Below are 22175 nucleotides of genomic sequence, written 5' to 3'. Positions count from 1 at the left end.
CAAGAATTTTTGTCAAATATTGCTTTCTTGTGCTCTCAACAAAATAATAGTAAAACTCATCTGTATAGTAAGATCTTTGTTCCCCACTGAATTTCCAGAACCTAATACTATGTCTAGTGTATGGTAAATGTGCAACTGTTGATTGAATCAGCATAAATTAGATAGTCACTAAATACATTTGACTCTGTGTGTGTATGACAGCCTTGTAAATATGTTTATATACAGAAAGGCAAATTTAAATTAGTAAGTAATACTCCTTATAATATGATGAAATATAACTAGTCATTCATCCTAAATATAAAACTTATTTTACATCACTGCTATACTTGGCACATATAAAAAATGGATCATAACCAGATTTTTATCTATGAAATCAACAATAATAAGCCAGTGAATTAAGATTGGTATTATGGAATGAAAAAGGATTACACAAGGGATGAAATAATTTTAAGGATACTCTAATGCCTAAATAAAATTATGTTACTGAAATGAGATTATGGTTCTGAAGTGTCAAATACAGAGATAAGCATAACAGAAACTCAGCTTACTTATGGCCTTCTTTAAATATAAAGCTATATTTAAAATCTATTTCCTAGACACTGAGTAAATCATGTTGGGAGATAGATATTAATAACAAAAAATTAAAAAAACAGCAATATAGAACTGCCATGATGATCTTAGAGGAGTAGACTTAAAAGTACAGCACTGGGGACCTCCCTGGTGGCGCAGGCAGTTGAGCGCAGTGCTATGAAGTTGTCTGCAACCTCTGCAGTGCCAGTTCAATCCCCGCTGGCCTAGGAGCAACCCACATGGCGAGCAGACCTCTCCTGTCTCACCCACTGCTCCCCTCAGCAGTGTATTTCGTCAGTCTGCCTCTTCTGTTTCCTGCTCTGTCTCTGGTAAATCCTCTCACCCTTCCATGAATCTGGCCTGTTCCCTGATTCTTGTATAAATAAATCTTTAAAAAAAAAAAAAAGTACAGCACTGACTTTTTAATGCAAGAATAGTGTCACAAGCAATAGTCTTTAGAATATTATCTCCTGGCTTTCTTATTCAATTGTGCATTTTTTAGAATAAGATTAGTCTTATTCACAGTGATATTTTCAAGAATTATCAAAACCAAGTGATTTTTTTCACATCTCAAATTGATATGATCTTTGATTCTTATCATAATCCATTTTTAATTTGATTTAAGGTTTAAATCAATTTAAAGTGCAGTTAATCAGAATGTTTTACAATAAAATGATACTGAAAATGACAATCCTTACTCTTAATGAATAAAATTATTTTATTGAGTAAATTAAGCTAGATAACTCTTGTAAATATTTTATAACTTATTTAATATTGGTAACAGTATGAGAAAAGTGCTATTGTTACACATTTCACCTATTAAGAAATCAAGTCATAAAGAGATTATTTGCCCAAGAGAGTGCCAAAGAACTCATAGACAAGCCACACCTTTATTCCATGTGCTTGCTATACTGAATAAAATGGAGACAGCTGTGGATCCATCAATCTATTTCTTATATATCCTATCTTTTTCTACAAAGCCTTTAAGATGTCTACTAGCTGACATTTGAGTACCAACACTTTGGTTTTGCTATTTTAAACACATTATTTCACTAATTCTCACAGTAATATTTCAAATCAATATTATTTCTATTGGACAGAGAAGGCAAAAAATAAGAGGAATATATTCAGATACCTACAAGTAGAAAAGTTGCCACTTGGATCTAAACCAGGTCTGTTAATTTGTAATGTTTTTGCTCAGGAAATACATAGATCAAACAGAATGGAAAGAGAGTAGGATAATGTGTAGGAAAATCAGAAGGTTATAAATAATACATAGAATATGTTACGTCCATGGTAACCTCTCTTTTGTGACTAATGCTCCTTTTGACATGTCAACTTGATTTTTTTTTGTAAATGACTTAGATGATATATAATATTTATTATATTGATATATATTCACAGATTCTTATTATTCTTCTTGACAAATCCTATTGAATACATTAGAAGATTCAACTCATAATACTTTAGGCATATATAATTATGAGCAATATCTAAATATTGAACAATACTTTCCCTAATCTTCAGAAACAGATTCCTCTGTGAAACATGTAAATCATCTTTAGTAAGGATAAATTATTAGAAGAAGACTAATGGAACTCTACTGTTTGTTCATACTTGAGAATAACTTTGCAAGTATTATTTTGCTATCAAATGTACATTTAAAAAAACATGCTGCCTTAACATTTAATTAAAATATGTATTTTGAACTTTGTAATATTTAAAATCTTATTTTTCCAATTAGCATATTCAGTTCTTTTATACTAAGTATTCATCAAAGACCTCTAAAACTCTTTTCCCAAGATGACATGAGATACTAAAAAAAGTATGCTTCCAATAAGTGTGGTTTTATGATAACCTACTTTAAATGTGTAATTTTCCATTTACACTACACTTTGTTATGGACACCACTAATTTTTCCTCACAGTTCTTCAACAAGCAAGAGCCTTTATCTTAATTCAACTGTGTCCAATCCCCAACTTCATATTTCATAAAACCACTCATGACTACTAGAAAGTTATAGGGCCCTACATTTACAGTCATCCTATTTATTTTGTAAATTAATAAATCTAGAATATTCTTGGCTATGAAGTATATAGAATTTATGCATCTTTGTTATTTAAATACAATGTATTAGAGCAAAAGAGAAGCCACTGAATTATCTGTTAAATTAACAAAATGATTTTTTGTATCTGATCTTCATCGCATTAATTGTCTTGCTTCCATCTCCAATACCCCAGCTCACAGGCTAGAGATAAAGTCAGGTGTATAATTCTTCCTGTAGTAAAAGTTTATATATTGCGCATTTATGGAAATTTTACTTTATTTCAGCAGAAATATCAGGAATTTAAGACAGGAACTAAAATAATAAACAGTAAAACTCCCCAAATAAAAGATGATACCAGAACTGGAAAATTTAATGTAAACTTTTCACATTGCTAGTATTTCTGCTCTTTGTGTTTAATATAAGTTATGTGTATGTATTTAATCAAATATCCAAGAATATAGGAGTGGTTAGTATATATTTTCACCATTGTGAAGATTTTTAAATAACATCAGTAATTTCACAGTCTTAGAGAATAGGTATTTTTTATTACTAGTACTATTATTTAGTACTATTTTTTATTACTATAACATGTGGCCATTTCAAATAAGTAATGACTTAGAACTGAACTTCTGTCTCGCCTTGCTCTTTTGTCTAGATGCCACCGTGCGCTTAGAATTATTCAAAAACAATGAAGATAAAGTTTCCTTTTCAAAATCACCAAAGAAGATACAGCCCAGAAGAGATGGTTATTTTGAAGGTATGTTTTAATCACAGATATATAGGTAAAAAAAAAAAAAGAGAGATAGAAAATTATATTTAAACAATTTTTCAGTTCTTCAGTCATCCTAAAGCACATATATGAAAAATTATGTTTAAAATACAATTAGATAAAAGTTGAAATATGGCTCTTAGAGCTAAAATACTAATTTAGATTATGGATTCATTAGGATGATAGTTTAGCATTTATATCAATGCTTATATAAATTTGAATTCCTTAGATTTTATGTGAAAGTATTGTAGTGCTATCATCAGTGTTACTAATTCATTTAAATTTTATAGTGACAGATACTACTAGCCTATATAAATGAAAGTGATCACATGTTGAATTATATCCTAATATATTTACTGCCAATATTCACATTGTATTAAACCTTATATATTAAATCCTGGAATTTTAAATATTTTATAATATTTGAAACTTGCCTATTCACTGTTAGGATTTGCACTTCAAATAGTACATTTTATTTCCAGTTTTAGCATTGAGAGGAATTATGGACTTATATTATTAACTAGAAATATTTGAATGTAATAGAGCAGCAAATATGACATAGAATAAATTTGCTACTGCTTTTTCTTTAATATTAGAATGTTTGTAGTTTTGCCTATGCTTTTAGATTACAATTTCTAGCAGAAAAAAAATGAGTCAAATGTATCTGAATGGAACTGAACTTTTCAGATTTTTAACAATTATTCTTCTAAATGTGTAAAGTTCAAATGTATGCATCATCATGCCATGATTAAAAATTGATATATTTGATATATGTTTCTACTCAGTGAGGTTTCAAATTAAAGAAAATATAATAATTACCAATTTTATACTTTTCTAAAGATTATTATTATTTTGGGGATGAAGAGATGGGTTCTAGAACTTTCTTTAAACTATATAGGAATAAGTTAGGAAAAGCAAGTGTGGTGAGTTATTGAAATTGTTGACTTAGATTTTTTTTTATTGAGATAACATTGGTCTACTACAATTGTTTATGATTTAAAAGTATAAGATCACACCCTTCAGGTGTATGTTATCACACTACACCCACCAAAGGTGGTAACAATCCTCTACTTTAGTTCAACGTGCCCCCTCCCCACTTTGCTCTGCCTCCCTCCCTCCCCCTGTAGCAGTCTCAATTCTACAGTCAGATTTCTGGTGTTTGTTATTTCTTTAATAATTAATTTTTAATAATAAAACATTTTGAAAATCTGGTGGGCATTGAAAATATCAATATCCATTTTTGTTTCAATGACATTTATGTATGTATTGGTATCTTTATAGAAACAAAATGTTTCTAGTCTAAAATAAGACTTTGGTTTTAATCATTGTTCATTGTTATAGTCTTAACATCATTTCACTGTTTTAAAATAGTAGACATTCTACTATAATCAGTAATAACTCCATAAATACTACATGTTTTATAGAAATATTATTACATTGTTACTTTAGGAAAGAAATGCCTGGAATGAAAATAATTAAGGCATTTTTACCCTTCTTCAGTAGGTACCTCAGAATCAAAAAAAAAAGAAATCTGTCTTTCCATTTTCTCTGTATTTGTCTTATGAAATATGAAGGTATATTACTATCAAGAATATTATATCAGTATGTAGAGTGTATTTATTGACTTATACCAATATAAACTATATAAGGAATAGTTCAAGTCGTGGTCAAGTATCCTATCAGACATGGAACATTTTCACATGTGTCTTACGATGTGATATCTATTTTTGTTTTCTTTCTCCCATATGAAATATGTTAAAATTTACTTTGTTGTAGTAATTGTTCTGGGCCTTTTTTTTTTTCATTGAGGTGTACCTTTGATTTATAGTACAATTTATGTTTCAGGAGTATAGCTTAACACCTTGATAAATGTATATACCGCATCACACTCACCACCAGAGGTCTAATTACCACTAACCTCTATCCACAAATGCCCTCTATCCATTTTTCCCCATTTCTCAAACCCCATTCCCTCCAGTGACCACCATTTTGTTGTCAGAGTCTAAAAGTGTTTCTTTTTTGCTTGTTTGATTTTTTACTTCCTCAAGTACATTTGACATTTCATTAATTTCACCCACTGTTCTTTATGTATGTACTAGATATTCTAGTGACTAATTTTGAGGCTTTTCTTTTTTTTTTTAAGGAATGAGCTTGAAAACTTTGCACATACCTGAACTTTTTTCCTAATTTTATTTTTATTTCTGCCCTCTTTGTTCAAGGGGAAATGAGTGAGGCAAAGATAACTTGATCATCAAATCCCAGTTGTCTTTAACTGCTGCTCTGGTCTCATATACATCTGACACTCATACTTATTTTCTGACTGGTCACAGAGACCTATTTCCAAGTTAACAACCTGACTAACCCCAGTTTCCCAGTAGAGGGCACATTTTTTTTTAACCGGGTCTTTTGAGATACAAAATATAAAATGCACCTGTTGTAATGAATTTCAATATATTTATAAATATACAACCATCACCACGATCTAATTTTAGAATCCTGGGAGAACATTTTTCCTTTTTAAAATGCAAATAAGTTAATAGTTTACATCTTACCTCCCAAAGTGAGAAAGATCAGAAATAGATTTTGTTATAGGTTTAGATTGAATGGCATGCTGTCACTGTCTTGTAATTTTCTTAGTTTTGTTGGAATTAGATCTTTGTATTATTTGACTATATTTTTCTGTAATTATTATTTATTTTATTATAACATTACACTTTTAATATATCATATTTTACAAAATACCATTCGATGTTGCCATATTCATAAAGTATTGACAATATTTGTTTAGCTCCCAAATTTAGGCCTTTAACCTAGCCATGCTTACCTCCTTCCAGAGTAACCTCATACATATGCCATGTGTCAGAGATCAGTCAGCTTTCCCTATAAGACATGACTAGAATCCAAGGACTTTTCAGATTTAAAATTAGTTGACTTGATTCATTTGTTTATTTAACTGCATTTGTGTAGTGCTAGCTGTCTATATTGGTTTATCTGTATCACCTCTAATCCCCAGTTGGGTTTAAATAACTGATATTTCCTTAAAATTTGCATCACTTTCTTAATACCTTGCAGATCTCTCACAAAGTTTCCTTTTTTCTGCTTCAAATGTTCAATTTGTGTTCTTGACATCATTTTTCTTAGCTATCATTGGCATCAGAAGTATAGTTTAATAGATGTAAGTGTAGACTCTCAAGTTAGTTTAACACAGTTTGATTCTTCTTTTCACTATTTATTCAATTTGTGACCTTATAACATTATTTAACTTCCTATATAGCATTATTGTTCAACTGTAAAATAGTACATAGTTGTTGGAGATCCTATTTATAACATGTTTGAAACACATATCATAAATACATAGTAAATGCTCAAAACTTGTTGTCATTGGCAATAGTCATTTTTTAAAAACAGCACTTTTATTTGCACTCAGTAGTATGTATGATATTTCTTGCTGAGTACCATGCTGAGTTTTAAATTCTCTGATTCAATTTACTCAGTAAAACTAAAAAAGGTATTACTATAACTGTCAACATTTTACAGTTGTGGAAACTGGTTTTGAGAGTTTTATAAGTGACTTGCCCAAGGTCATACATAAGTGATTGAAGGGAAATGGGAATGATTTCTTTGTTAAAACAAAGCTAGCAAAAACCAAACAAAATGCAGACACTGAAGAGCCAAAGTTCTAAAAATATTTTTTATAAACTCTGAAAACCTAGTAACCAATTTTACTTTTTCTTTCTCATAGCTTGTATTAATAATATATGATTAAAAGTTTAGGGTCAGCATAATTAAAATATGATTTTGCCCTGAGCTAAATTATTACAAATTTTATTTTAGTGTTGCCTCACCTAAGTATCATAAATTTATTTCTTTACCAATTATTAAATACCAAGGCAGTTAGTCTCTAAGTAAAGAGTTATCTCATTTTCGGTCACCTGTTTAAATTTTCAGAGAGACGGGAATCTCTCCATATAGTACCAAAATACACCTATATTTTTGGCTCACTTTTTCCACATTTTATTTATACATAAATTAAATGTTTCCTGCTTTCATTTGCTGAAATTTAAAAATTTTATATTCCTAAGGCCAACACCAAATTTAATCTCTTAGATTTGGCCAAGCAGGGATGTTAGACAAGCCAGGAAAATAATTGGATCTACTCCAACAGCTTTCTCAGAGAGAGACAGGATTAGTCTTAGCTCCTTCAATTTCTGGGACAATTTTACTTGATTTTAAAGTCAGGTTTTCTTAATTCCCAGTCTGGAGCTGTCATCACTAACATGCTTTCCATTTTTCCTCTTATAAAACTGAATATTTACACATACCATATGTCCTTATACATCATAGATGTTCAAATATCTTTGTATTAAATTTTTGAGTATTGAAGGCATTAAAAGACCTTTAATTTCTATAGTTTTTACTTCAGAGCATTTCTAATCAAATCATCTTCTTTTGTGGTATTTTTTATTTTATGATTACAGGCATTTTCTTCTCCAGCTTTCTTCCTTTTTATACCAGCTTAGAGTACAAAGTCACATTATGTAGATTGTTTTAAAGTAGGTCTTATATTTCCATAGCAGTATAGAGTACTTACTAATAGTGACAACCTGACTAGGTATTAAGAGCTGAAAGAATAAGTGCCACAGGATTCAGACAACCAAAGAACATCTGAAGGCATGCTCTTAAGAAGAGATGCTCGCAATCTAATTTCCATTGAGCAAGACTCTACATTGTCAAAGTAGACATAGCCATGAAAACTTCTAAAATGTCATCTGTTCCTCGCTATTTCAGTTTCCAACAAACATAGCATTTTGAATTACTATTTTCCTACCAAAGTACTGATTCCTTGTACTTTTTAGTATCCATAAATTACTTGTTTTAAATATTTTTATTGAATTAATACTGGTTTGCATCACTGTTTGCATTATAGGAGCGTAAGCTTTCCCCCTTCAGGTGTTGTTGCTATAGTGCACCCACTACCAAGGAACTCTTATTTTAACAAATAAAGATACAAAATAATCCCTTAAATAGCTGCAAAGTGCTAATATAATATATTTAAACATATGGCTTCCTTTGTCAAATTGGACTTTCTGTCCCTGACAGAAAAGTTCTTTACTCCTCTGCTTCTTGCCGTCTCAGTCAATACTCCCTTAGAAAAACCTTTCTGGCACTAGCTTGGAAAATTGCTCAATGTGTTCCCGCAGAATCTGGGGTAAACTTCATCTACCAAGTAATATAATATAAAAGCTCTTTTATTCTTTGCTGACCATTTGTACAAAGAATTGTTCCAAGTGCTTTTTCTATAATTAATGAAATCTTACAGCAACATTTTGAGATAGAAGACCAAACTTTCATTCTTAGGAAAGTTGAAGATTTGTCTGTACACACAAGAATTAAAGATGGCTAGCAAAAGCTTATAGTTTAGTTTTGTATGATAATGCTGGAAATTTTATTTTTAAAAAATCTAATTGAAGCCATTGGAGCAAAAGCAAGTAAAGAATTATGAGTCAACAAAGAAATCTAGAGGGCTGAGAGGCTGATAAAAGCTTCTGATAATGTCATTAGTCCAACTAGGTGAACTGGAAATAGACTCTCTTCTAGTCTCTTGGCAGAAACAAATATAAACCATCTCCAGAAATAGATAACACCATTCCAAGCTTCGCGTTATCTCTACATGTTTTCTCATACAATATTTGGCACACAATAGGAAAAGTTTGCATAGAATAAGATGAAACATTATTGACCACCACAAGAAACAATAAACAATAGAAATAGAGCCAAATAGATTTCAGATAATGGAGAATTAGTGGGTATTGATTAAGAAAATAAAAATAAAAATTTTAATAGATGTTAAACCTATAAAAATATCCTGATGAAACATCTATAATTTTAATACACATCACTGAAATTAAGAACTCAATGGATGGATTTAGTTACAGATTTACTAAACTGAAGAGAAAATTATTGGACTGGAAAATAATACCCAAATTGAAGCATGAAATAAAGATGAAAGGAAACTACAGAAATGAGAAGAGATACAGCAAAAATGTCTAACGTACATGTATTTATAATCTAAGGAGGAGAGATGAAAGATAATGGTGTAGAAGTAATATTTAAAGGGTTAGTAGTTGAGAATTTACCAAAAGTGGGGAAAAATTCCCAAGTTATGAATTCAAGAAACTCCATGAACCACAAAGAAAACATAAAATGAAAACCACACCATAACTCATCATAGTTAACTTGCTAATAAAAACCAAAAACAAAATGAAAAATTGTAATAATAGCTTGAGAAAATGGTGTATCTTCAAATAATCAATAATAATGAAGCTGACTTTTTAATAGAAACTACAAAAAAATGGAAGAATACTGTTTTATATTGTGTCCCTCTCCAAATTCATCAATTGAAGTCTAACCCTCAACATAGGGCTGTTAGGGAAGTAATTAATACTAAATGAGGGCAGATGTGCTGACCATAATCCAGTGTCCTTATCAGAGGAAGAAGAGACATCAAGAGTGTATGCTCATGGAGGAAAGATCATGAGTTGGCAGTGAAAAGGGTATAATCTGCAATTGAAAGATTGAAACTCCTGAGAGACATAACTTGCTGGCACCTTGATCTTGGAATTGCAGCCTCCAGAACTGTGAGAAAATGAATTTCTGTTTTTCAAACATCTATTCTGTGGTGTTTTGTAAATGGCAGTCCAAGCTGACTAATACACAGTGTGATATATCGTCAAATACTAAAGAAAATCAGTTCCACCAAAAATCTCTATTCAGCAAAACCTTCCTCAAAAATGGAAACAGAGCGCCTCTGCCACCCACCTTCCCATGACTGCTTCTCTGTACAGAAACAGGAAGAAGAGGAAGACACCTGGATTCCTCAGCCAAACCTTCAAATAAAGAGTAGGGGGAAATAGTGGTTCTGGGAGAAGATCATGAGACCCTTTCCTTATCTATGTTGTCTTTCCCCTATGGAAGTGAGGTAGAGTGTGTGATAAAATAAATAGGCAAAATCCTTGCAATTTGATTCTTTTGATAGGATAAGACTCAGTTTCTGGATTCAGGAACACCAGGTTTTTCTGATATCGTTACCTTGCTAAATCTAAGAAGAGTAAATATAGGTATATACATTTAATACTAGATTTGGCTTCCCTTGTTCAGCTCCTAGAATGCAAATAATTTTTTAATCAACTTAAACAGGCATAACAAAATATCATAAACTGGGGGGCTTTAAGATGTTTTAGTTATCACAGTTCTGGAGACTGGTATGTCCCAGATCAAGATGTTGCCCGATTTAGGTGCTAAAGCTCTCTTTCTGGTTTACAGAGAGCCACTTACTTTTTATGCACACAGGTGTTCTCTCCTTGATGTACACACACACACACACACACATACACACACACACACAGAGAGAGAGAGAGATCTTCCTCCTTTTCTAGGGCTACTAATGATAGGATTATTATTAGAAACCCATTCTCATGACCTAATTTTATCCTATGTACCTCTCAAAGACTCCATCTCCAAATACCATCACATTGGTATTAGGGTTTCACTTTAAGAATTTCAGTGAGATACAAACATTCAGTCTATAGCACCATGCCTTTAATCTTCAGGGGAAAGATTAAAAGAGTCTTTCTGGAGATTCTTATCAGTCAATGAGGAAACATTTAAATATTTGTCAGGTATTTCCAGTATAGGATTTAGGTTACCTTAGTTGAAGCCCTCAGATGATAGACCTCACTCCTTGTGTAAGCACACTTCTTGTGAAGGAAACCTATATCATAATAGAAAAAAAGTAATAAACAAAATAATCAAAATAAAAGAAATACACAGGTTAAAAAAATCCTAAAGTACTATGAATACTCTCATAGATATACGAAAGATTTTATCCATGAAATACTAGTGAGAGGAAATAATAAGAGAAATCAAAGAGCCAAAATGTCTCTTTGAAAATAAAAACATGAGAACAGAAGTTAAATCTTGGCAGTAGATAAATTTAAATGATAATGTTAAAGAAATGAGTAAAAATACGAAGTGATAAGAAACATGAGAGAAAACATAAAGAAAAGAAACAGTTCAAGAGCTTCAAGTCTTGACAAATAATAGGAGATCCTATTGAGAATACAATATATAATTTGAAGGAAAATATGAGAAAAATCATCCCAATAAAATTTCCCAAACCAAGAAATACCAGTTTCCAGATCAGGAGAGCCCACTGAGTTTTAGGAAAATGAATGAAAACAAACCTATCTTTCTGTCACATCTTAGAAAAATGTCAGAAAACTAGGGACAAAAGAAAGAGACTTAAAGTCCTCTAGAGAGAAAAAAAGATTATGCACATAGATGAGTTATTTAAAAACATTGGATTGGGGTCTGTGTGGGGGTGCAAGGGATTAAGTCCCAGCACTATGAAGCAGTCCACAGCCACTGCAGCATTTGAGTTTGATCCACAGCCAGGGATCTGATCCACATGGTGCAGCAGACTCTCCTGTCTCGCCCGCTGCTCCCCTCAGCAGTGTATTTCAGTTGATCTGCCTGTTCTGCTCCCAGCTCTGTCTCTGGTGAATCCTCTCACCCTGCCCCCCATCCCTGTACCTTTAGCCTGCACCCCAGCTCTTGTATGCATAAATAAATAAATCTTAAAAAAAAACATTGGATTTCCCAACATTTATCTTAAAATCTAGGAAATAATGATACAGTATAGTCAACATTCTTAGGAAAAGTTATTTCCAACCTAGAATACTATAAACGCAAAAAATGTTAATAAAATTTCAAGAAATAAAAATACATCAAATCTTAAGTTTATCCCATGAAACTTCTCAGAAGAAATTCTGTGAAGAAACTACCCCACGTAAGTGAAGAAGTCACTGTGAAAAAAATACATGTGTGTGGAGTGGCGGGGTAGAGGTATGGTAGAGGACTATGGGTATTTTGGCGATGGGTGAGGTTTGGTAATGTGCATCTGGGGAGGTGTGATTCTGTACCTCTAAATCATATACTGTATTATAAATCAATGTTATCACCAAAAAAAAATAATTTAAAAAGATCTACCAAAGGAAAGAAAGGAAACTTCACTATGATAGTGAAGAGATCTCGAAATAATAACTCACACAGACTAGAAAATAAACACTGTGATGACAGAAAACATTGTGCACATTCTCACTGAGAAAAAAATCTTTGTGATTTGCTGCTGATGTGCTCGGATAAGAGATGCAGCCTATGGAAGACAATTTTGGGATGGCGTGTGTGTGTGTGTATACATGTGTGTTTATATAGAATACTAATGTATGAACACATAGTAGAAATGTACCCTTCTAATAAAGAATTTAGAGACTAAATACATAGAAAACTAAATGTAAAAAAAAGAGATAACTAAATGTGAAAAAGCAAAAAGTTAATAAATGAAAGGTAATCTGTAACTGCTCTGCCACTTTTCTCTATTAGCAGAGATATTCATGAATTCATTAAACAAACAACATAAAATTTACATCGCTTTAAAGAGCAAAGGAGAGGAGACCATGAAGTTTGCTTTGTAAAGTGAGGACATTGTGATTCCTGAGTATACCGTATGATGTGCTAGTCAGACTTACACTTAGGAAACATGTGAGCGTGAGAAATGAGGGTGTGAATGTGTATGGGATTTCAGTTCAAGGCAGCCAGCTCTGGGGATCCCAGCAGCTTTTGTAATCATGTTATAAGTCTATTAGTCATGTAGTCTTTTTATGTACATGACCAGCTGGTAACCCAGTCTCTTAGGAGTATATAGCTCTTATTCTCTGGTTCAGTTGCCTTTCATCAATACTGGCTGTTTTTTGTTCAATAAATATTCTCACCAATGAAGTAAAAGTGTTTGTTCTGGTACAACTTAATTTTCTTTGATTTTTGGATTCAGTATAGATTAACTTCTAACAATTTCTTGACCTGAGAATCAAATCTTCATACCTCCCTGCAGCTATATTAAACCATAGAACAATCATTAACCCTTGCTTCCAATACCTTCTATGGCTCAGCTGTAAATAATACTTATATAGTCATAAATAGGTAAGCACTGGTCGTGATCAAACCAAAAACCTTAACTTGTCTAAGAAATGGGAAGAAGAGATATATATGTATATGGTAGAAGTGTTATAAAAGGGCTATTTTTCATATGGTGAAGTCTTGGGTAGCGTAAACAACTCCAAAATAAAGAAATAAAGATATATGCAAGTTAATAGCAGAATAAATAGCTAATTTGGTTGAATGTGGTTGCCTTTAAGAGTTTAATTTTTTTAAAGATTCATTTATTTATGCATAAAATAACTGGGGTGCAGGCCAGAGGTGTGGGGAGTGAAAGGATTCACCAGAGACAGAGTGGGGAACAGAACAGGCAGATTGACTGAAATACACTGCTGAGAGGAGCAGCGGGTGAGTCAAGAGAGGTCTGCTGCACCATGTGGGTAGCTCCCTGGCTGGGGACTCAAACTGGTGCTGCAGTGGCTGCGGACAACTTCATAGGTTGCCTCTTAACCCCTTGTGCCACCAGCGAGGCCCTTTAAGAGTTTAATTTGGGGCCTCCCAGGTGGTGCAGCAGGTTGAGCGCAGCACTGTGAAGCTGCCCACAGCCTCTGCAACGCAGGTTCGATCACCGGCTGCTCCCCGGCCAACAGAGGAGGGTCCCATATGGCTCGCAGACCTCTCCTGCCGCCCGCTGCTCCCCTCAGCAGTGTACTTCGGTCCTTCTGCCTGCTCTGCTCCGCGCTCTGGCTCTGGTGATTTCTCTCACCCTCCCGCGCTTCTGACTGTACCTAGTGCTTGTATAAATAAATAAATAAATATTTAAATAAACAAATAAATAAATAAATAAAGTAAAAAACTGACTTTTAAGCAACGAATAAAGCAGAATTCTTCACCAAGAGACTAAGTCTAAAATAAATACTAAAGGGTATTCTTTAGGCAAAAGGAAAGGATTCCAGATGAAATCTTAGAGATAGGGGAAATATTAAAGAGCAAAGAGACATAAATATTTGGGTAAATCTAAATGAACATTGACTTAGTCCAGAAGATTTAACAATGACAATTTCTAACGAGTTTAAAATATTTATATATGTGCAACAATAATAATTATGCTTTGTTTTCCTCAATCCTGCATCAAATCACTGGCTATGCCTGGGCTATTTTGTTTGTATTGTTTTGATAACTCCTGTGTTGATAACTCTTTTCTGTTTTTACTGTTCCATTCTAGCAGAAATACATGTAATAGTTTGAAATTAATAGGACTATTTGGATCCCAAGCCAAACCTATGTAAAATAAAATTAATCTTTCTATACTTCATTTTCTCATTAATTGGAGCAAATAATACATACCACATGAAGTCTTTGCCTAAATTGAATAAAGTTACTTAGAACATACTAGAACGAACTTTCCTCTTGAATGTGGAAACAAAACTCAATTCCTTTGGTTTCTCTATGTTCCACATGAGGGAAATTATCAGGTATTTGTATTTGTCCTTCTGATTTATTTTGCTTAACATAATCCCTTCCAGTTCCATCCATGTTAGCACAAATGGCAAGATTTCATCTTTCGTATAACTGAGTAGTATCCCATTGTGTGTGTGCGTGTTTGCATGTGTGCATTTGTATAAGATATTATTTTTATGCACTCATCATCTGCCAGTCAGCACTTATGTTGTTTCCATAACTTGGCTATGGTGTATAGCACTGCAGTGAACATAGGAGTGCTGAACTGAGGCTACTGGAAGAGAGGGTAGGGATAGGAAACAAAGACGTAGGGATTCCAGTGGACTATGGTGGAGAATTATGGGTGCATTAGGAGTGGGTTTGGTCTGATAACATAATATCTGAAGTAGCATGAACCTGTGCCTCTCAATCATCTACAGTGTTGTAAACCAATGTTACCATAATTAAAAAAAAAAACACAATTTAAAAAATAAAGTAAATCTGAATTGCTTATCTTCCCTATGTAATCTACCAACACGTTATTTGTTGAATAGCCACCATAAGCTTGTCATTGTGCATGGAGATGAGGGATGTGGTGATGAATAGAATAAACACAACCTATAGATAATGGAATTCACTATCTTGTATGAGAACAGGAAATGATAGACATTTAGAAATACTCATACATGTATAATGACACTACTGAATGAAGTTCTATGGAGGAAAAGTAAGGCAAGCTCAGGCCAGAGGGATAAAAAAGTGAAGCTTGGACCAAATTTGAAAGCTAAGTAGTAGCAACAAGACAAAGATGTTGTGTATAATCTATGATAAAACTTTAAAAACCAGGAAGACTGGTATGGCCAGACAAGAACTGAGATGAAACTAAAAAAGTCAACAGAGGACAAGCGGTTTTAGTCTGTTCTTTTTATTCAATATTAACTTTTTTGGGTTTTTTTTTTTTTTTTTTTTTGCCTCTTGGTTAGTATATTCAAATTCTCTGGTAATTGTTAGTATTTATTTCCTGTGGTTGGGATTTGACTTCTCAAGGTCTGACTGGCTGCACCTCCAGAGGGCCCGTCCAGATCACTGACATTGCAGTCTGTCTGCTAGTGATTGGATTTTCAGAGGCAGATAGCAGCAAATTTCCTATATCATCGACTAATTTCTATGTTGTCAAGATAATTTTTTAAACTCCAATTTGCAGTTAAGGAATAAATACCAAAGACTACATCACAATGTAGAATTTATCATTTTTATTTCCATTACCATTCCAAATTTCACTATAATATTCTTTGTTTTTAGTAAATGGAAGCCTTTTCCAGGCTAAAATTTTCATCCTTTCTTTGGATATTATCCTGGCTGATCTCAAGATATTCTGCATATTTAATTAGTTTGTGGTTTTATTTTCTTAAAGGTTTATCTCTGTATCTATTAACTTTTAAAAATCAAAATAAATATTACAAACTGCATCTCTACCATTGAAAATGTTATACCACCTCCTTTTCAAACTGCTACTCTACCCTTCCCTTTTTTTCTTAGTGGTTTACTCAGTGTCTTTTTCCCTTACTTTATGTTCATTTTATATTTTTTGTTCCTTTGGAAAGCATTTTTCAATTGTATTTTCTTTCATTGTATTTGAGTTCAGAGATACAAATGATGATCAGTTCTTCAGAAGCTCAGCTTAGTGAGAGACAAATAACAAATTGAAATTTATAATCTCATGTGCATTCCTTTTATAAATTTAAGTGGAGAGTACATTCTGATCAGATTGGTATCATTTTCAAAGTCATGTGCATTTTGGTAATCAATGTTAACCTTTTTTTTTTTAAAGATTTATTTATTTATTTATACAAGCACTGGGTACAGTCAGAAGTGCGGAAGGGTGAGAGAATTCACCAGCGCCAGAGCAGGGAGCAGAGCAGGCAGAAGGACTGAAATACACTGCTAAGGAGAGCAGCGGGCGGCAGGAGAGGTCTGCACGCCATGGGGGACCCTCCAGTGGCCGGGGAGCAGCCGGGGATCGAACCAGCGCTGCCAAGGCTGTGGGCAGCTTTGCAACCCAGCGCTCAACCGCTGCGCCACCGGGGAGGCCCAATGTTAACCTTTTAATTGTTAACCTAATAACCTTTGTCTTCTCCTTTCTGCACTTGGTCTATTTGCCTATTCTTCAGGAATTTCTCTCCCTAGTATTTCTCCCTTTACATATTCATTCCCACTTCCTCCTGGTTCTGTTTATCTGATCACTTCTTTTTAGTTGGCTTCTCTGTGTATTCCTGTCCCTTAAATCTTAGTAACCTGTAACCTATAGGGTTTTGTTTGTCTCTGACCATATTGTATATTTAATCTATATATTTATTTACTCACGCAGTGATTGTTCATTTTGTCAGACACATGATCTAAGGATACAACCATGAATAAGACAGTTTCTTTCTTTAAAAAAAAAAAAAAAACACCCTTAAGCCTCCCTGGTGGCACAACCTATGAAGCTGTCCGCAGCCACTGCAGCATGAGTTTAATCCCTGGCCAGGGAGCTACCCACATGGCACAGCAGACCTCTCCTGACTCGCCCGCTGCTCCCCTTAACAGTGTATTTCAGTAGATCTCCCTGTTCTGTTCCCCAGTCTGTCTATGGTGAATCCTCTCACACCCCCACCTCTGGCTTGCACCCCAGTTCTCGTATGCATAAATAAATAAATCTTTTAAAATCTAAATAAATAAATAAATAAATAAAACCACCTTGATTCCAATTAAGGAGACATGTAAATAGACTAAATAAAACACCATGAAAGACCAAATCACACCTAATCCCATGGCATAATGAAAGATCAAGATATAATACCTAATTGTCTCATATAAACTTATGTGTATAGTTAGTGACAATTAAATCTCTATCTCTATCCTTCCCCTGTGGTTTTTTTCTAGGCATTTCAGACTCAGCACATCTAAACATAAAATGTATTATATTCATTCTGCCTTGCCCACCTGTTTGATTCTTTCTATTCTCTATCTTCATTAATAGTTCTAACTATTCACTTACTATAGAAAAATTTGAATAATTCTTAATTGTGCTTTCTTTCTCTTTCACTAAATATAGCTACTACCACTGCATGAGCCATGTATGGTCTGCTCTGTCTCTTGCATTGAAATTTTGTCAGTTTTCTTTATCTTATCCACACATCTCTCAAGCTTATAAATACTGTCATCTATACTTCTACTGAAATGTCTTTCTAAAGTATAAGGGTCTGTAATGTCTTCTGTTTCCTCCAATACAAATTCCAGTCTAAAACATGCAACACTCTTTACATACTGTTTCCATTCTACCTTTCCAGCACTACCTTGTATCATTTTTCTTTTCCTTTCATGCTCACAAACCATATCGAACTACATCAGTATATCCCCTACCATCATGTACTGCTTGTCCTTCCACCAAAAAAAAAAAAAAAAAATCCTGCCCTTCATATTTTCCTGATTGTTAATACTTTTCCTCACCTTTCTATTTCTACTTACCCTTCATAACTCAGAGAAGTGTCATTTTATCTGTAAGTCATTCCTAATACCAGCAAAAATCCTGGAGGCTTTTGTCCATGTTTCTTAAACATTGTCTTATAACTATGTTATTATCTGTTTCCTTCCCCAACTATATATCGTTTCAAGGTCAGAGATCAAGTCTTAGTCATATTTCTATATCCTCCCATTCCCAGAACCTAGGAACAGTATTAGATTAATCTATACTAGACACTCAATAACTATTTGTTGAATTAATAAACACTTCTGATTTAAAAAAAAAAAATCCCTGGATTCTCAGAAACACTCTTCCTGCCAATTGCTATTACTCAATGTCAGATATTGGCCTATTCCCAACTTAAACTTACAACTCATTCAGTGTTCATATTCAAGCCCTTGGTCCCACTGTCTCAGCTACCCCTTAGATCTATTTAGCAAACTTTGGAATTCATTTATTCATTTCCTACTTAAGTTCAACCAGCTGTGATGTTTGGGATCTTAAAATTTTTCATTATAAGCAGTGTCCCTTCATAGTAATGTCATATAGCTTTTGAAACATTTTGTGGAAGAATAGAGATGAGTAAAAAAGTCAATATATGTTTTTTATGTTTCTCAGGAAAATAAACAAGTTTTATTGTCCACTGAGGTTTTATAGTAGTTTAATACAACTGTGTATGCCATGTGTTTTCCCCAAAACTTTGCTACCTTCTGCAAAAATTTTCAAGTTCATTATTTTAATTTAAAGATAATATTGAACCTGAGTTTAAGAGATTAAAAGTGTGAGCTATGAAACCAGACTACCTAGGTTTAAATCCCAGTTAAATCCCACTCATTACTAGTAGTATAACTTTAATCACACACTTAACATTCTCTATATGTTTCCTCGTTTATCTGATTGGTATAATGAGGTAAGATAATGCATAGCTCAGAGAGTTGAGTAAATTAATCAGTACATGTAAAATGCTGGGAATAGAGCCTACTGTACAGTTAGCTCAATGCATTTTGACTATTGCTGTTACCAGAAACAGTAGCTATTTACAATGAAATTTGTACAATTTAAAATTTGGTTATGGTAACTCAAAACATTTTGAAGCATCATATTTTCAAATATGCTATATATGTTTCAGGAAAATTTATTATTCTGCTTAACTGATCACTTTTCCAGGGAGAGGAATCTTCCAAGTGAAAGTAAATGCATTTTATCTGAGTGAATAGACAAGATAAAGATTCTGGTCAGTGACCCATTCTACTCTAAATTGTGGCTGGACAAATTTGATAGGCAGCTTTAATCCAGATTTCTAAATGTGATGTCAATCAATCAATCAGTCACACTTCTGGCATTAACCTACCATCCCCAGTGTATATGGTATCCCTTGTCATTTCTTTTCTTCATGCTATATAAGGTCTTGAACTTAGGTAACCAATTGAAGCATGAATTAAAGAAGAAACTGATATCTTTAAACATTCCAACAATAAATCTAATTATCAAAATTAACTTAGTTTTTATCCCCCACTTAGTGATAAAATATTTTGATTCAGATATTGATATATGTTTTATAAAGATAAAATTTATTTTGTAGTTTTATTCAAGAAGAATAGAAAAAGTTTATACTTCTAGAATTGGTTAGCTAGAATAGTCAATTGATTTTCTATAATTGTATGATTTTAAGATTTATAACTTTAAATAACTTTTGTTGTTATCAATATTGTATAGATATAAAATTATCCCTCAAAGTTTTCTAAAATATATTCTACATTTCTTTGCATCAGTAATCATAAACTGTATATGAAATTTTCATATATCCAGAAAAAAGATTTTATCAAATTATATTAAGAAACTAAAATTTATTTACCATTAAGTCATTTTATCATCACTCAAATGCTAAATCAAAATGTATATCAAGCCCAAAGTTGCAAGTTTCTCAGAATTGCCACTGATAACTGAAATGCTATTGTTCAAATGGAATTATTTGTATCCATGGTAACATTTATTTTGAGGCTGAATTTCTATCTCAAGTCATGCTCATTTCCATTCTCCTGTATCTTCCCATGTAGGTATATACATATTTCCATCTGATGAAACGAGTTCATATTATTGGCATGCAATTTTTAATTGGAATTTATACATTTTGTCTTAAATCACTTGTCTTATCAGATCTACATTGAAACTAAGACTTTATGTTTAAAATATCCCTTAAATTTAATTGTATGTGTTTATCCTTTGATATGTTTCTTTTAACTTTAGAAGAGTAAGTGTTCAAATATCTTATTGACTAAACTTTCTTCCTATGTGTATGTGTTAACAATTTACATATTTGAGTTTTAATATTTAAAACATCTTAAATAACTTTAATCTTCATCATAAAAATCCCATATATTTGGAGCCTTAGGTCCTAGGAGATTTGGCTATATTCTCAAAAAAAAAAAAAATCCTAGAAAAATCTTACCCTTTTGCACCGTTTCCTCAAAGAAGAAAAAATGTTCTTGTTTAAAATATACTAGAGTTATCTCCAAAAAGCCATCCAAATCACCTTTCAGTTTAAAATATTTTATTTTGAGGACATAAAAACACCTGAATTTCTTTCCTGCAACTCATCTTACCCATGAGAAGAAGAAAATATTGTAGAAGCAGAAACAATGACATGGATTGGTAGATAGGAAGGAGAATAGATCCTTTTATATATTTTTATTTGACTATTAACTAAAATTGTGTGTGCCAAGATTTAGGTTAGAAGAAACCCCCTACAAACTGGGCTTATGGAAACAGTAACTGATCCTTCGAACATTGTGTTTTTTAATACACCACGAGAATGCATTTTCCAAAAAGTGTAAGATGCCTATCTTGAGATGTGATGAAATGCTTTAAAAATTCTATAGGAGAGGAGAAACATCTTTCTTCAAATTTTAAATCATGTAGTTAATGTGAGCTCACACAATACAGCCCCGCATGTTGAAATATTTTCTCATTTTTAAGGGAATTAATGGCTCTCCACCAGCCCTTTAACATGTAAAATGAGTAAGTAACTTGTGTCCAGTACATCCAAAAAAGAGCCAGGATAAAATAAACATAAGGGGTTGGATATCTTGGAAAAAATCTGTCATGGGTTTGGGTTAATCATCTCCAGAAGAAATTCAACTTGATGCCTGAAATGTAAGACTTCTTGGAGAAAGCAGAAAGGCCTGAGGCAGTGTTGATCTGAAGGAGTGCTCTCCATGGGTCAGAGCTGCTCTGCTGGCAGAGTGCAAACCCAGTTCACAACCGAGGCCTCTGAAAAGTTGTAAAAGACTGCAGGGGCCTTCCAGTGCACGCACTCCAGCTTTGGTTACATACTTTTAATGGCCCAGTTTCTTATTATAAAATAAAACTTAAAAATAAAATCTGTGCCCAATTTTCCAACTTTCTGTCCATCAATGATAGGATTGCTTCCTTTAACATTTGTGGAATAAAACATCTATTTCTTGAGTTGTAGTGATCATGTAGAAAGTTACATAAATATGGAATACCTTTATTTGGTGCAGTTTTCAGAATGCCCTGTTCTTAGACTTCCGAACATTGGAAAGTGAGTAATTCAAGTAATACTTTGGCTTAATTCTCTTCTGTTACTCTTTATACATTTATAATTTCCTTCTAGCCAAAAGCTTCTTCTTACATAAAGTTACTGATACTACATGCCTTGGAAACTGTGCAAAATGATCATATTGATTTCCAATAATGAGTATGGATTCTAAGGAAACTAATCTATTACTAAATGGCTAAAATCAAATATTTTACTTATTTTGCCCCTATATCCCTTTATTTTTTGTGTTTTCATCACCAGAGATAAATTGTATTCATTTCAAATAATATCAGGT

The 22175-nt window shown here is 33.0% G+C and overlaps 1 protein-coding gene across 1 annotated transcript in view; it reads left to right on the top strand.

Moving 5' to 3' along the window:
* The window catches only part of LRRIQ1 (leucine rich repeats and IQ motif containing 1), a gene marked incomplete at both ends in the record, with an annotated part of 135822 nt that overhangs the window by 85026 nt on the left and 28621 nt on the right, over nucleotides 1-22175 (top strand). Inside the window, 1 exon segment of the mRNA XM_084254647.1 lies at nucleotides 3273-3374. Within this exon segment, the coding sequence (XP_084110773.1) occupies nucleotides 3273-3374 (102 nt within the window).

This window comes from Talpa europaea (assembly GCF_964194135.1).
Source record: "Talpa europaea genome assembly, chromosome: 15".
In the NCBI taxonomy this organism is placed as follows: domain Eukaryota; kingdom Metazoa; phylum Chordata; class Mammalia; order Eulipotyphla; family Talpidae; genus Talpa; species Talpa europaea.
This window is presented reverse-complemented; position numbering and strand designations above follow the sequence as displayed.